This window comes from Podarcis muralis, chromosome 8 (assembly GCF_964188315.1).
Source record: "Podarcis muralis chromosome 8, rPodMur119.hap1.1, whole genome shotgun sequence".
NCBI lineage: Eukaryota > Metazoa > Chordata > Lepidosauria > Squamata > Lacertidae > Podarcis > Podarcis muralis.
In genome coordinates this window covers 67,508,497-67,523,986 of record NC_135662.1, presented here as the reverse complement: position 1 = coordinate 67,523,986, position 15,490 = coordinate 67,508,497, and the positions used below count along the sequence as shown (strand labels likewise).

General features: G+C 43.9%; 2 protein-coding genes across 18 annotated transcripts in view; one reads left to right on the top strand and one right to left on the bottom strand.

Moving 5' to 3' along the window:
• The window catches only part of PIGN (phosphatidylinositol glycan anchor biosynthesis class N), a 92,958-nt gene extending 91,766 nt beyond the window's left edge, over positions 1-1,192 (bottom strand). For 3 of the 10 annotated variants that reach the window (XR_003707710.2, XM_077933331.1, XM_028737896.2), the window contains exon 1: positions 17-302. The gene's annotated coding sequence lies outside the window, so the exon portion shown is untranslated. Of the gene's footprint in view, positions 1-16; positions 303-970 lie in introns of those variants that run through there. The other 7 variants (XM_028737889.2, XM_077933330.1, XM_028737887.2 and 4 more) reach the window with 4 other exon arrangements.
• Positions 1,193-1,253: 61 nt separating this feature from the next.
• Positions 1,254-15,490, top strand: part of RELCH (RAB11 binding and LisH domain, coiled-coil and HEAT repeat containing) — a 67,683-nt gene continuing 53,446 nt past the window's right edge. For 5 of the 8 annotated variants that reach the window (XM_028737886.2, XM_028737884.2, XM_028737883.2 and 2 more), the window contains exons 1-2: positions 1,255-1,890; positions 14,163-14,252. In XM_028737886.2, coding sequence (XP_028593719.2) covers positions 1,368-1,890; positions 14,163-14,252 — 613 coding nt within the window. In that variant the 5' untranslated portion in view covers positions 1,255-1,367. Of the gene's footprint in view, positions 1,891-14,162; positions 14,253-15,490 lie in introns of all 8 variants that reach the window. The other 3 variants (XR_013394031.1, XM_028737885.2, XM_077933329.1) reach the window with 1 other exon arrangement.

Here is a 15,490-nt window from a genome sequence, read left to right as displayed (position 1 = left end):
CACTTCCACTACTCACACGTTCGGAAGCAGGCGCTTCTGCCCCCTTACCAGGCACCCCGGCGCGCGTCAACGGGCCTCGGGAAAGGCATCGCGAGATCCCCGGTGAAAGGGAGCGAGGAGGAGGAAGAGGGAAAAAGTGTCCTCCCCCGTCAATCATGCATCTTGCATGTCCATGATGCACAGGTGGAGCCCAGTGGGACAGGTGTGCACATCCTGCTCACCGCCTGTGCCTCCAGAGAGAGAAACGTGAAGAGTATAACGCACGTCGACTCTCACAAACCTCGTGCTCGGGTTTTTGAAATAGCCGTTTTACACTTTGGGAGAAAGAGTGGTTTGCAACCAAACTATTGTTTGCTCCCATAACTATGGGATGGGTTTGAAGTTGAGCACAACCCAGTTTGGTGCAACTGTCAGATCGGAAACCAAAAGGTTTCATATGCACCTGGTCAATTTCTGCACTGGATTTCGGCCAGGAAGGGATAAAACACACCGGCGCGTGTGGTGATTGTTGCAAAAGTAATTCTAATTAAACCGCCACATTCCATGTCCCCCGCTGAATATTAAATTCCTGCCGAGATCCAAACCTTAAGCCAAAGCTTGCGTTTATTTAAATACAAACACGCTGGAGTTTTTGTTTTTTTACCCGTCTCAGTCTCCGCTTCAGCACAGTACTGACCTTTCAGGGCTGTCAAAAAAATACTTTCACCTGTCCGACCTACAATGTAATAATAATAATAATAATAATGGACTACAATGCATCCCGGCCACCACCGTCACACCGATGCAACACGAAGAGAACAAACATGTTTTCTGCATCCTCGTGTGTTTTTTTGCATTGTTTTGAGAAAAAAGGGTATTTACCGCCTGAAATAAGACGCAGGATGCAATCTCATGTCAGGTAGCACAGCGGGTCTTCTTCCTAGACAAGCGAGTTAAAACAGATACGATATGAATATGTATTTGCTTCTACCTTTTTTCCTCTTCTTTTTCTGAGCAACCCTAAAGCCTTGCTTTTTTTTCCTCCGTGGGTTCGTGGTTGTTTTCAAGCAGCTGCCGACTTCTCCCCACGAGGAAGGAAAGGGGAACGGCGCCCACGCCGACCAAACGAAACCTCCCGTATACCCAGAAAAACAGAGGAGATGCCCCCTCTGCTACTTTCGAAAGTCTATACCGCGCCGCGAGGACGCCGGAGACAGGAAGCATCCGGGCGGCAACTCTCGCGAGAGCCGAGACCAGGAAGAAGCTGCGAGCTCTGAGGAGGGAGGAGGAGGAGGCGGGCGGTTGGTGGGCGCCGTCGGCTGCTGTGGTAACGGGGCTCTGTCGGGGGAGGGGGGAGCGCTGCTTGGGGCGCCTCCCCTGCTCCCAAGATGGCGGCGGCGGGGGCTGCTGGGGTGAACCCTTTCCTCAGCGACTCCGAGGAGTCGGACCCCGACGAGGCCCGGCCCGGCGGTGGCGGCGGCAGCAGCAGCAGCGACCCCGGCGGCGGAACGGCCGCTCCGCTGCCTTCGTCGGCCTGCTCTTCGCCGCCGCCGCCGCCCCTCCTTCAGCAGCAGCAGCAGCAGCAGCAGCAGCAGCATCTGCCCTTGCCGCCTCCCTCCTCCCTGCAGGCCGAGGAGCCGCCTCGGGTCCCCGTGGACGCCCTGGCGGCTCAGCTGCTGCGCGACCAGTTCGTGCTGACGGCGCTGGAGCTGCACACGGAGCTGCTGGAGAGCGGCCGGGAGCTGCCCCGCCTGAGGGATTACTTCTCCAACCCGGGCAACTTCGAGCGCCAGGGAGGAGGCTGCGCAGGGGGGACGACGACGACGGCGCCCACCCCGCCGGCCTCGGCGGCCACGGGGCTACTGGCGGGGGCCGGAGTGGGGAAGGAGCCCGGCGCAGCAGGACAGCTCCGTAAGTTGGTTTGTGGAGGGAAACAAATAAAATAAAAGGTAGCTCAGTTCCGCCGACTCGGTCTTTGCTTGACCTTGGCGAGTTGTTTTGGTTTCGATGCACTCCTCCTTTTTGTGCCTCGGGGGAGCACCTGTCAGCTGTGGCAGGAAGGGAGGCGAGGCGGGCAGGGTTTGTTTTTCAAAGTAGTGGTGGGTATGGCACGTGTAAGGTAATGCCCGGGTTGGGCTCACTCCGCTGCACCCCACCCCCAGTGCCCTGCTTAAGTTAGGTCCGTAAGTTAGTACCATCATATAGTTCAGTATCAGTGCTTTTTTTCCTGGGGAGAAGCAGGGTGGGGATCTCACCATCAAGTTTATTGCAGGGCCAATTGCAGTGCCACCCACACACCCAACTCAAGCAGACAATGACCTGGATTAGAATTGGCTACAACTTTATTAATAATAAATAATAATAATAATTTATTATTTATGCCCCGCCCATCTGGCTGGGTTTCCCCAGCCACTCTGGGCGGCTTCCAACAGAACACTAAAATACAATAACCTATTAAACATTAAAAGCTTCCCTAAACAGGGCTTCCTTCAGATGTCTTCTAAAAGTTTGGTAGTTATTTTTCTCTTTGACATCTGGTGGGAGGGCATTCCACAGGGCAGGTGCCACTACCGAGAAGGCCCTCTGCCTGGTTCCCTGTAACTTGGCTTCTCGCAGCGAGGGAACCGCCAGAAGGCCCTCGGCGCTAGACCTCAGTGTCCAGGCTGAACGATGGAGGTGGAGACGCTCCTTCAGGTATACAGGACCAAGGCCGTTTAGGGCTTTAAAGGTCAGCACCAACACTGTGAATTGAGCTCGGAAACGTACTGGGAGCCAGTGTAGGTCTTTCAGGATTACAGATATAGGTGGATATTTGGCTCAGGCATTGGGTGTATATCCATTCCAGCCCCGCCCCCCCTCCCCAAGACTAAAAAAAAATTATTAAAATTTTTAAATGTAAGAGAACTCAGTTTCCCCGTGTTCCTGCTGAAAAATACTTTTAAAAAACCCTGGTCAACATGGTGTTGTTTGCCACACTTAGGAAGCAGTCCTGTAAACAAGGAGCTGGTATGAATGAGCCAGCGCAAAGCTACTCAGTTCAGCAGTGGGGCTACTGCCAGCGGAGCCTACCAAAGCCTGGCAGAGAGAAAACAAACTTTTAATGTAGTGCTTGAGATGCACCACCCTTTTTGATGCCTTAACTTAATGCCAGGTTGCCAAGTCACACGACTGAGCTGAGGATCCCTCCTCTGTGGTCCTGCCTCTGCCACTCTGCTTTGCCAGGGCTTACCCCAGTTTAAGAGCCTCTAAGCTCTGCTCAGCCAGCTAGGTCCCAGCTCTCCTGGGATGAGAGAGATGATACTCCCTGGCTAAGTCCAAGGATTAAGTAGTTAAGAGAGTATAACTCCCTCCCAGCTCAGCCAGAGGTCTGCAGGAGCCTAACCCTCGCATCCCAATAGATCTTGCTATAGGGGAAGAGCTTGCCTTAGTGGGAAGGTGGGTTGTGTGATAGTACTATTAAGACTGGAACCCTATGCATACTTACCTGGGTATAAGTCCCTTTTAACTCAATGGAAATTACTTCTGAGTAAATATAGGTTGTGTTGCAGGTCATCAGCCTTCATGCAGGTATATTACTTTGACAGGTTGCTGGGTTAAAGGCTATTTCTTCTAAACATTAATGATGCTAGATTCTTGTAGTCATTGCCATCTTCTTATAGCATCTGTTTTTAACAGTATAGAATTGGATGTACATGGTGATCTTTTTCATTCTTGCAAGTAGCATATCATCATGAGCTCAGGCTGTGCTGCTTATTCACACATCTGCAGAAGTGACAAGAATAGCCATGACTATTCCTGATCTGTGTGGGTTTTGCTTTCTTTTTGCAAGGCTAGATGCTGGGTCGGGTCAGGTTCTTCTGAATCACTTTCTACCTTATAAAACTGTAAACTGACTCCCCTGTCACTTGCATTTTGGTGCTGAATCACCAAGCCAGGGTTATCAGGAAAACCCAAGGAATCATAACCAGTTAACATTGGGTTAGATCCAGGCTCCTGCTCTTGCAATGGGGCCTCTTCTTCCTCCTCTTCCTTCTACAGCCTTCATGTGCTTCCAGAATTTGCTTTGGAGAGCTGAGGAACGTTCCAGAGCAGATGTTGGGAACATTCAAGGAGCAGGGAAGAAGGCTAAACTAGAAGTCTCATTGTGAAGTGGATTTCCATTGTGCAAGTGGGCAGTCATCATTGGATGTTGCTCTTTATATCACAATAGTAGTTGGCCAAATAGAAAACACTGTGTTCATATTACTTGCTTTATGTTTAATTCCTTTAAATAACTGGCATGATGTTGTTTCATTGCACCCATGAAACAGTACCTTAAGTACAAGAAGTGGCTATTGACATAATTTGCCATAAGTGTTAGTGTCTTGTTTAATGATGGAGGCATGGCTGATGCTGAGGCATTGAATTGGGAAATGGAATTGAATATTAGCTGGTTTCTGTGTATTTTGTTGGAAAGGTACAGTGAGCATTTGGGTATGCACAAGTATCTGCAGGAACTCAAATTTGATTGAAACGTTTCTAGCATTGCCAGGATATAGATAAAACAGATACTCATACAGAAGCTGTTGGATGTGCCATTGTATTAGTTTTATGTATAGGGTCAATGCGCCTGCCAACCTAGCAGTTCTAAAGCACCCCCAGGTGCAAGTAGATAAATAGGGACCGCTTACTGGCGGGAAGGTAAACTGCGTTTCCGTGTGCTGCGCTGGCTCGCCAGATGCAGCTTTGTCACGCTGGCCACGTGACCCGGAAGTGTCTCCGGACAGCGCTGGCCCCTGGCCTCTTAAGTGAGATGGGCGCACAACCCCAGAGTCTGTCAAGACTGGCCCGTACGGGCAGGGGTACCTTTACCTTTACCTTATAGGGTCAATAGGATTATGTTGTGTTCTGAATAAAATGGAAATAACTTGGGTTAATCATAAGACACATTGGAGTGAGAGAACTTCCCAAGTACATCTCAGAACTTCCTGAGTTACAGAACTAGGCACATTGGCATTTCAACAAGCATTATCAGATACTTGGAAGACAAGTGTAGGTACATAGGGAAAATATTAATATATGGAACAATTTTTGTTCTTTCCAGCTATGACTCTTAATCTGTATTCTTGGAAGTAAGAGGGAACAACTTCTAGCCAGTTCTGATGAAATGCTGAGGTCAGATGTCTGCAGAAACACTGTTCATGTAACTATTCCATTCTCATGATCAACTAACTCAGGTGGGAGCATTGCTTCCTTCTGTAAACTGGAAAATTGCAACTTGAAATCTTCTAGGTCACAAAAGTTAAGCTATAATTGTGTGTCTGTTCTCTTCCTCCATGTTATGCTTCTCAGAAGTTAGACTTACTCCCATAAACAGATCTTAACACGTGTTCACTAGCAAATTATAAGAATCAATCTTTAGAATTGTATAGGTGGAATGGACCCAATCCAACTCTGTCTTAAAATATCTGTTCCTAAAGCAAGTATGGAAACATATGGTCCTTGAAGCTACTTATGTTACATAACTCCTGTCCCCCCCCCCCCCCCCCCAGTATTTAGAGGTGTTAACCATGCTTAGTAGCAGTACCAATATATTTTTGCACTAGTATTAGTGTGGTATGACACAAATGACAGAGTCTATTATTTGATACATTTTGGGGTTAGGAAATGGCTCAAGGAGCTGCAAATGCAGCTAGCCTCATATCTAATTATACTGAATGCTATCTTGCTGTCAGTCTTTAGTACCATGTTGGCATAAATACAGGTGTGATACTGATCTGAAAGTACAGTTATTCTCGTCATTTGATAGCTTTATTAACATAAATTATTGTTTTTGTTGAGACTATATTAATGAAGAATAGATATGGTACCTCTGTCACATTTTCTGAGATGTTGTTTTATTCAGTGTTTGCAGCAGGATCTTTTTGAATTTATGGTGGCATTCTTGGTTTAGCCAAGGAGAAATGTTGTTTGGTATTTTTCCCTATAAAAATGTTCAATTATACTATAAGCTCCTTTTGAAATAGGAAGAATGCCAGTAGCGGTGAATTTTTCATTTATTGCTTTGGCACTAACTTTAGAAGGTGGAATCACACCACTCTCTCCCTTCTCTCCACATGTGAGGGTGAGAAGTAACACTTCCCAGTTCTGAAGAAATCTCAGTTTCCAGTTAAATCGGAACATGGGAACTGCAGTTTGTTCTGGACTGAGCCTGGAAGTTTTACATTTTCATTGCACATACAATCAGGAGGAAGGAAGGATGCTCTTTTTTGTCGCAACTAAGAATGCTTGGTGGTTTTATCCAAACTGTGCCTTAGTGCATGGATTCACTTTTAGATGAAATGATTACTGAAGGTTGCACCATATTGTGGGCAATCCATCCTTAGAATCCTATCTGTCCAGAAGCTTCAAGCATTTTCCATGTGTAGATTCTGTGCATGGAGAAGGGACAACAGGATTGTGCCCCTGATGTTTTCCATAGCCCTGACCACACCCCTGGGTTTCTCTGTGTTGACATGGATTTATGTCTAGCACAGGGATTGAAGACATTTTTCAGCCCAAGGGCCACATTGCCTCATGGGCAACTTTCTGGGGGCCTCGTGTCAGTCGTGGATGGAATGATGGATGTGGCTCTTTACTTTTGTACAGTAGGCTACATTCCAGTCACTCAAAAGCCAGAAGTTTCTACACTCACACCCATGCACATATCGTTCCATCCAGGCAAGCAAGAGGCATTATCACAGTTCAAGGACATATTCCAGGCCGGGTAAAAGCATTCAAGGAGAGCTTGGTGCAGGGCTGGTGAAGGGTGTGACCTGGAGAGAGTCCTGAAGGTCAGAGTGAGAGGCCTGCGGGATTGTATTTGGTCCACAGGTTCCTCGCCCCTGGCATAGCAAAAGCCTAACAAAGGCCAGAACCCCAGTGTGGTATTGACAAGCTGGAACAAGTAGAAAGGAGGGAAACCAAGAAGATTAAGGCTCTGGAAACCAAGCCTTATGAGGAATGGTTGAGGGAGCTGGGTATGTTTAGCCTGGAAAAAGAGGAGACTGAGAGATCTGATAGCCATCTTCTGATATCTCAAGGGCTGTCACATGGAAGATGGAGGAAGCTGTTTTTCTCCTGCTCTGAAGGGTAGGACCCAAACCAATGGCTTCAGGTTACAAGGAGGGAGATTCTGACTAAACATCAGGGATAACTTTCTGACAGTAATAACTGTTCAAGAGTGGAACAGGTCCTTCAAGAGGTTGTTGACTCTCCTTCCTTGGAGGTTTTTAAGCAGAGGTTGGATGGCCATTTGTCATGGATGCCTTAGTTGCAATCCCTGCATTGCAGGGGGTTGGACTACATGACCCTTGGAATCCCTTCCAACTCTACAATTCTATGATTATAGGTGATTCCAGGTCCCAGTTGTGTTGAAGGAGTGAGGTAGTAGCTGCTTTTGTTTAGGATTTTGTTATATGTAAATCCATGGAAACACGTGGCTGTCCAGGCAGTATGGACACGCAAGACATTGAACAGAGCAAGCAAAACCAGCAGCACAGTTCTACTGCCTCTTTCTCTAGGCATTGGTTTTTGACATGGAGGAAACCTGGATTTCAGGATCTCTCAATTCAGCCCTCTCTGCCCCCACAATTGCTTACTTGGAGAGTATATGGTTGAGCATTGTTCTATCTGGAGATCTGGAAGTTATGCACTATTCATGAGGAATGGAAACGAGGTGGTAATAGTGGAAAACAAGACTATAGTCAGAAAAAGTGATTTTTGTTGAGTGGCTACTGTGTTTTTGTAGGTGATTCTAGCTTAGAATTATTAAAAGTCCATTCTCATTAAGGCCAGCATTTGTCACATTTCTGTAACTCATACTCTGCAGGCATGGACAGTATATAGTAGTTTACAATGCTGTAAAGTTGGGTTGTAATGGTTAGTAAATATTTGTAAGATTTCAGATGTATTGTGTTTGTGTCATTTAATGAGTAGTGTACATTCCCTTTTCTGTTTCTTTTAGACAATTTTCTTCTAGTATGTTACTGTCCGCTTTGACTCTGTCCCAGAACAGCTAGCAGCAGAATGATGTACTCGTGTAAATGCTTCTACAGCATTTACCGTGTTGGTCTGTAATTCAGGTGTACTTGACCAGAGCTAAAGACTATCTAAGAAGAATGTATGTGGAAGAAACTTCTTGTATTTTTGGGTTAGGATTAGGGTTTTTGATTAGGGCATAACCTTTCAGATATTACTAATCAAAACTGCACTCATTCTAATTCTAACATGAAAAGTAAACTAAGCACTTTCTTCCTTTGGGCTTCTGAAATACAAGTGTTTGCAAAAATGAGGAGTTGTCTCTTTATCCCTCCCCATTTCTTGTTCACAGCAACCCAGCCTCATTTAATAAACCCACAAGGCGGGCAGGTGGACACTTTTCTGCCCCACTCCCCTTGTTCTAATCCTGACAATGGTTCACTATTATGGTTATTACAGCTGAAGGGCTCCAAAGTCATATTCCAGGCTTAACAGAGTTAAAGGCACTGTAAAAATTCTAGGGCTTGAGTTTCTTCAAGGACTTCAAAACATTTATAGTTTTGGGAAATGATGGGCTTAACTGCTTCATATTCCTCAGAGATGCCTCAGATAACAACTCCCAGCATGAAATAAGAAAATATAATTACTCCTCATATGCACAGTAGCTTAAAACAGAACCAGAGAAGTGGAAGTATTACTCTAGCAAGGGAAATCAAGTCTGTTGTTGAATAATTAACCACTGAAAAAAGTTTGCACTGGAAAGCACATGATAATCTGCTGTTACTGTAGAATTATGTTTTCAGCTTGAGAAACAAGGCTTCATTTAAAATCATTCCAGCTTAGTACTTCAAGAAGGACATTAGATTATTACATAGCCACCACACCTAAATAGGATTGAATGTTTTAATTATTACTTCTTGGTCATCATATTATGCAGCCAGTTTATCATTTTGCATTCCATTTTCATTTTCATTGCAGCATCAAAAAAGGGTTGTAACTCTATGATAGATTAATTTTAGTTTATTGTAATCAAAGTTCTAGTCAAATAAAACTTTCTGGGTCCGTCCACCCACCAAAAAAATGCTTTCCAAACTGATTCAGTGCACCAAGTCCAGTATAAAACATTCCAAGAAGCGTAGGTTTCTTCTGAAAAGACTTTAAGTTCACTTAGGCATTGTCTGATGGAGAATCAAATATTTGATTGATATTTTTTAATAAAATTGGGTGCTGAATAATTAGAATGCAGTATCTCTTCACTAAAGTTCAGTAGTTGGTCCACAAACCCATAATGGCATTTTATGCAGAATTACAGAAGGACCGGAGGGGGAAGAGATTTAGAGCTTGAGTCTCAGCGCATGCTTACCAATTTAATAACTAGGAAAGTCACTTTTTTTCTTGCAACCCAATCTTAACACTGGCATTATTGATTTTTCTGCCAAGTGATTTGCTCAACTGAAGCCACAGCTAAAGCAGCCTATTTGTCTGGGGCAAGCAGCAGTTGTCCCAGCAATTGCTTGCAGTGAGTAGTAGTAATAGGCTGAGTGGCAAATGCTTGGTCCATATGTTTATGATAAATCAATAATAAAAAGAATAAAAAGGCAAATGCATGGGCCTGCTTAACTTATCGACTCCTTGCTCACAATGGTTGTAGGCCAAGGTTGGCAACCACGATTGTGTTGCACTATTTTTATCTAAGCAAAATGCAGCGCTTCACTTTGAATGCTGCCTCCTGATGGGCTGTGTGTGTGAACATATATAGGCTGGCAGTACACATCAAATTCAGCCTCTACACACATTCTCTTCATAAATGTGTACACCTACTAGAAGATACAAGGGACACGGGTGGCACTGTGGGTTAAACCACAGAGCCTAGGACTTGTCGATCAGAAGGTTGGCGGTTCGAATCCCCACGATGGGGTGACCTCCCATTGCTCGGTCCCTGCTCCTGCCAACCTAGCAGTTCGAAAGCACATCAAAGTGCAAGTAGATAAATAGGTACCGCTCCGGTGGGAAGGTAAACTGCGTTTCCGTGCACTTCTCTGGTTCACCAGAAGCGGCTTAGTCATGCTGGCCACATGACCTGGAAGCTGTACACCAGCTCCCTCGGCCAATAAAGCGAGATGAGCGCCACAACCCCAGAGTCGGCCATGACTGGACCTAATGTTCAGGGGTCCCTTTACCCCTTTACTAGAAGATACACACAGATTGGCAGCAGTCATGATAGTCTTTTGCACTCCCCTGATGTTTCTCCACAGCTGCTTATTTCATGGTCACTCCCTCCTGATAAGCGGAAGAGAGCATTCACAGACAGACTTGTTTACAAGTCTATAAATTGCAGCATATTTTAAAAGATATCTGCTATTTATATTCCCTTAGTTGCAAATTATTAAATCAAGGGTGGAGAACTGCTGACCAACAGCCTCTTGTCCTTAGTCATGCTCATGCAGAAATTAGCATTAGCAGCAGCCAAGAAAGCTCCTGTTCATGCTGATAGTACCTTTCCCCCTATACTATATTGCTGCATATGTAAGAGTGATTTTGAATAGGCAGTTTGGGATGTTTGCCTTCTCCATGCACTGCCAGACCTATGACCTCAAAAATCTCCTGTGTGCCACAATGAAACAGAGAGAACACAAACCATTTGAAAGAATGGGACATTTTACTGCATGACAGATCTTCAGTGGTGGGGAAAGATGAGGTGACTGAAAGAAGATGGATAGCCCACTGCTAGCTCTGAACTCTGTCTGCCTCTCGTATGTGGTCCCTGTGAGATTTCCCACTCCCAAAGGAATACAGACCCAGCACAAAAAGGTACCCCACCACAGTCTTAAAATAAAAGCACTTTGCACCTGTGTGCTGACAGAAGACTTGTGTCTACTGCAGTAATCAAAGATCTTGCAAACTGAATGCATGCTAACATCTGTTTCAACTATATCAACATCAAATGGAGTCCCTACGTGATAAAGATAGCTTGTAAGTTTTCAGGAAGACAAAGTGTTGTGAAAATAAATTCTACTGCCAATTTTGTTTGCATTCTTGGAAACTCTTGAAAAGTTGCTTATTTTCATTTCATTAAATTTACCAAATCTCCTTAGTGCCTTTTACTTCACATAATTTTCCTCAACTGATCAACACGTTATTTTTCTCGGATTTGAAGCGGTTACCTCTGGCATGAATAATAGCAGCAAGTCAGTGTAGAGTAAAGGTGTGGAGATTTGTGAAGTAATTTCAAAAAAACTTGTTCTACCTGTTGACCAGGAATATGAAAGTTTGGAGAGTTTCTGTGCTTGGCAGAAACTGTTCAAGAGGCTGACTTAAGAAACAATCTACAGCCAGGCCAAGGTACAGAAAGAACAACTCAGTACAGATTATTATAGGAAATAGGATAGATGGAGCAGAAGAGTAAACTGGCAGTTTAGATGGAGAGCAGTTTTGTGATTTCAGTGCATCCTGTTGATAGCACCAGAATAATGGTATCTTTAAAAAAATATTTAATTTTTTTTATTTAGTTCTGTATTAAGACCTGTGTGATGACTTAACAATTATAAGACTATACAGCTCTTGCATTTACAAAGGGCACATTCCATTAACTTCAGGGGCATTTACTCCTAAGTAAGTGTATAGGGACGCGGGTGGCGCTGTGGGTGAAAGCCTCAGCGCCTAGGGCTTGCCGATCGAAAGGTCGCGGTTCGAATCCCCGCGGCGGGATGCGCTCCCGTTGCTCGGTCCCAGCGCCTGCCAACCTAGCAGTTCGAAAGCACCCCCGGGTGCAAGTAGATAAATAGGGACCGCTTTCTAGCGGGAAGGTAAACAGCGTTTCCGTGTGCGGCTCTGGCTCGCCAGAGCAGCGATGTCACGCTGGCCACGTGACCCGGAAGTGTCTCCGGGCAGCGCTGGCCCCCGGCCTCTTGAGTGAGATGGGCGCACAACCCCAGAGTCTGGCAAGACTGGCCCGTACGGGCAGGGGTACCTTTACCTTTAAGTGTATATGATTACAGCTATAATACTCCCCCACTCCCAGAAATATTACAGTCGTACCTTGGAAGTCTAATGGAATCTGTTCCGGAAGTCCATTCGACTTCTAAAACGTTCGGAAACCAAAGCGCGGCTTCTGATTGGCTGCAGGAAGCACCTGTAGCCAATTGGAAGCCCCCTTGGATGTTTGGGTTCCAAAGAACGTTCACAGACCGAAACACTCACTTCCAGTTTTGCAGCGTTCAGGAGCCAAAACGTTCAACTTGCAAGGGGTCGGAATCCAAGGTACGACTATTACTATAATGTGTTTTGTCTGTCCCTCAGTTTATGATTCTTTTCCAGTTTCCTGATAAAGTATTCCAGTTCTCCCACCCCCAGAGTAATGCATCAATAGTTCTTAGTAAAATATTACTAATAATAATAAATTTTATTTATATCCCGCCCTCCCCAGCCGAAGCCGGGCTCAGGGCGGCTAACAACAATAAAACAGTACAAAAGTACAGCAAAAGAAAGGAGGTTGATATTTTGCATCTACTCTGTGTCCAGTGAAGTAAAAGAAGCGGATCTCCTTGAAGCCAGGCATGTAATCATTTAATTTTAAGTTTCTCATTTAGCTAGAGTCTAGTGTTTCTCAAACTTGGGTCCCCAGCTGTTGTTGGACTTAAACTCCCATCATCCCTAGCTAGCAGGACCAGTGGTCAGAGATGATGGGAGTTGTAGTCCAACAACAGCTGGGGACCCAAGATTGAGAAACACTGAGCTAGACAAACCTTAGTGTGAAGCATGCTAACTGCATAGTATAAAACAGTGTTTCAGATATTATAGTATAAAACGTACTAACCGTATTAGCAAGAATATAAGCCACACTTTTTTTTCCCAAATTCCGACCGTGAAGTTATAGTGCAGCTTATATTCGCAACCTTGCGATATCGCTGCCGAAACAGCTGCCCTAGGTCCAAGTTCCTGCATTGCCTTCCATGGCTGGATTGGAGAGCACACACACACACACACACACCCCAGGATGCCACCACGAGGGCCAGCGGGGGTGCAGCAGTAAAGCAGGGGGAAGGCCGGAAGACCGCCATCAAAGCGGCATGGCTACCCCACAGGAAACAGCCCAGGAGCGCAGGGGAATGGTACCCATAGGGTTTTCTTCTACGTTTGCCATTTACGGGTGTGAGTGCCTGCAGAATTTTAAGGTAGCAGCTTATATTCGGGTATTGTCTCCCCTCCACCCTTGAATTTTAAAGGTGCGGCTTATTTGTAGGTGCAGCTTATATTTGGGCCAATTCGGTACTGCAAAGAGATTTATTTTCCTACCCTTTTTAATTTCTTTACTGTTCTGTTAAACTGTTTCTAACTAGTTTTATGCAGGTGTTACTCACAGTAGTAAGACAGCTCAGTTCCTTTTTCTGTTTCATGGCTTGGTATAGAGTTACAGTACCTGTGCAGAATTGACTTTTCTGTTAATTGCTTTTCTGTCAATTGCAATTCTGACTTTTGCATTTAAATAGGTTTCAAACTTATGTTGCAGTTCTACACTTAGTGTGTTTTCTTTAACCACTGAATTTGTGTATGTTTCAAACATGGGTGTAGTATAAGCAGCCTAAAAGGAAACATGCTGCTATTTGAGACATTCCTGTCCCCATATTTTTTCTTGCTGTCTTCCTCTTCCTGATCATTGGGGAAACTCCTCTTAATATTGTTAGATTTATATCCAGCCCTTTACAGCTGTCATATATAGGTATTCAGCGTAAACTCTTGTTTTCAGTGGAATCGTTACCATGCTTATAACACCTGTCCTGTCTCTAAATTGACTTCTTTTCATTCTTTTCCCTGTCTAAATAGAAGATCATGCTCAAAGAGAACACATTTTTGTGAGAGAAAGTTGAGGCAAAAAGGCAGTGAAATGTTTTGTGGTAATGAGAGGAAAACAGGTATAACTTAAAGCTGGCACAGTGTTATGGGAAGATCATCCAGGGTAGTGTTTAACTAGATTTTACTTGGAGTAGACCTATTGAAGTGAATAAACATGACTAATTTGGATACATTAATTTTAAGTAGGTCTACTCTGAGCAGAATTTTGGTGAATACCATCCAAAGCTTTTTTTAAGTCCTTTGCCATGTGCAGCCTCTAACTTCAGTTGGGGAACCCTTGTACAGGATGGGGAGAACAAACAAAGCTCAAATGTATGTTTAAATATTTTTAGATCGAGCTGGAAGCATTAGCACTCTTGACTCACTGGACTTTGCAAGATATTCAGATGATGGCAACAGGGAGACAGATGAACGGCTGGCTGGTGAGCAAAATTTCATATAAAATAAGCTATTGTATGTTGCTCAGTGAATTTTTATTTGGAAATAGTCTTTAGGTGTGTCACATTTATTTTTTAAAGTTACCTTTTAAGTTTAATGCTTTGTAAAGTTTCTAGTAACATGGAATATTTTTGAATGGTTTATTAAATTTGTAACAGTATCTCTTTGGCTAGTTGATTTATTTATTTTTAATACAAAGAAACTGTTCTTTAAAAAAGTTCCATTGATCCATTTTATGCTTTATGTCTTTTTCTGTCACTCTAATAATTGTCACAAAGCAATAGCATTTGAAGTCCAGCTGAAGACAACTACTACATCTAGTTTTGTAAGGAACAAAATGCTGTTGAGAGACACAGGTCCTTTTAAATATGAAATCTTTTAGATGGCTGTTTATGTTTCTGCTTAATGGTTTCCTTATTGGTCCAGAAAGACTTGCGTGAACAGGCTGACTAGCAGTGTACTGTGTTGTACAATTCTAAATGAAATAGATTAGAAGTTGTGATAATATTCAAATACGAAAAATGTTTAAAGTTGATTTCCTTTAAACTGATAGTGAAGACAAAAGCCTTATATGATCAACATTCTAGCGTAATTCTTTCAGGGTTGAATATTGCATTTAAAAAGATTGTCAGCATTCCAGAATTACCATTTTTTCCATGTATAAGACGATGTTTTTTGCTTTAAAAAGTTAGGCAAAAATTGGGGGTCATCTTATACATGGATTGTGAATGCACAGGAGTTTGGCCCCAGGCTCTGGTATGGGCGGCCTGGGCTCAGGCTCTTAAAATATGGTAACCCTAACTTTGGACAATCTCCGCAAAAAAGTTCAACAACTTTGGGCGACCTCCCACTCCCAAAAGCTCAAAGTTGTTCGGTTTGATGCTTAAATTATTGATTTCTTATTTTTAGGCTCAAAAAAAAGGGGGTCATCAGTCATCTTATACATGGGGTCGTCTTATATACATGGAAAAATATGGTATATTTATTGGATTGAATGTTGCAGTGTCATGCTGTTTTATCTTGAATTTGCCAAACATTAAGAGCCACAGAAGAATGGGTTTTGTCTTGATAAAAAGATCTAAGTGGTTGTGTAACAACTGGTTGCCTGTCTTCTGCAATAGTTTTGTTACTTCACATGCTTTAGAAAAAGAAAAGTGAGGGGACTTTAATTTCTTCACAGCTCCACAGAGAAATCGCTGCCCTGGTTTAGCTATCACACTGA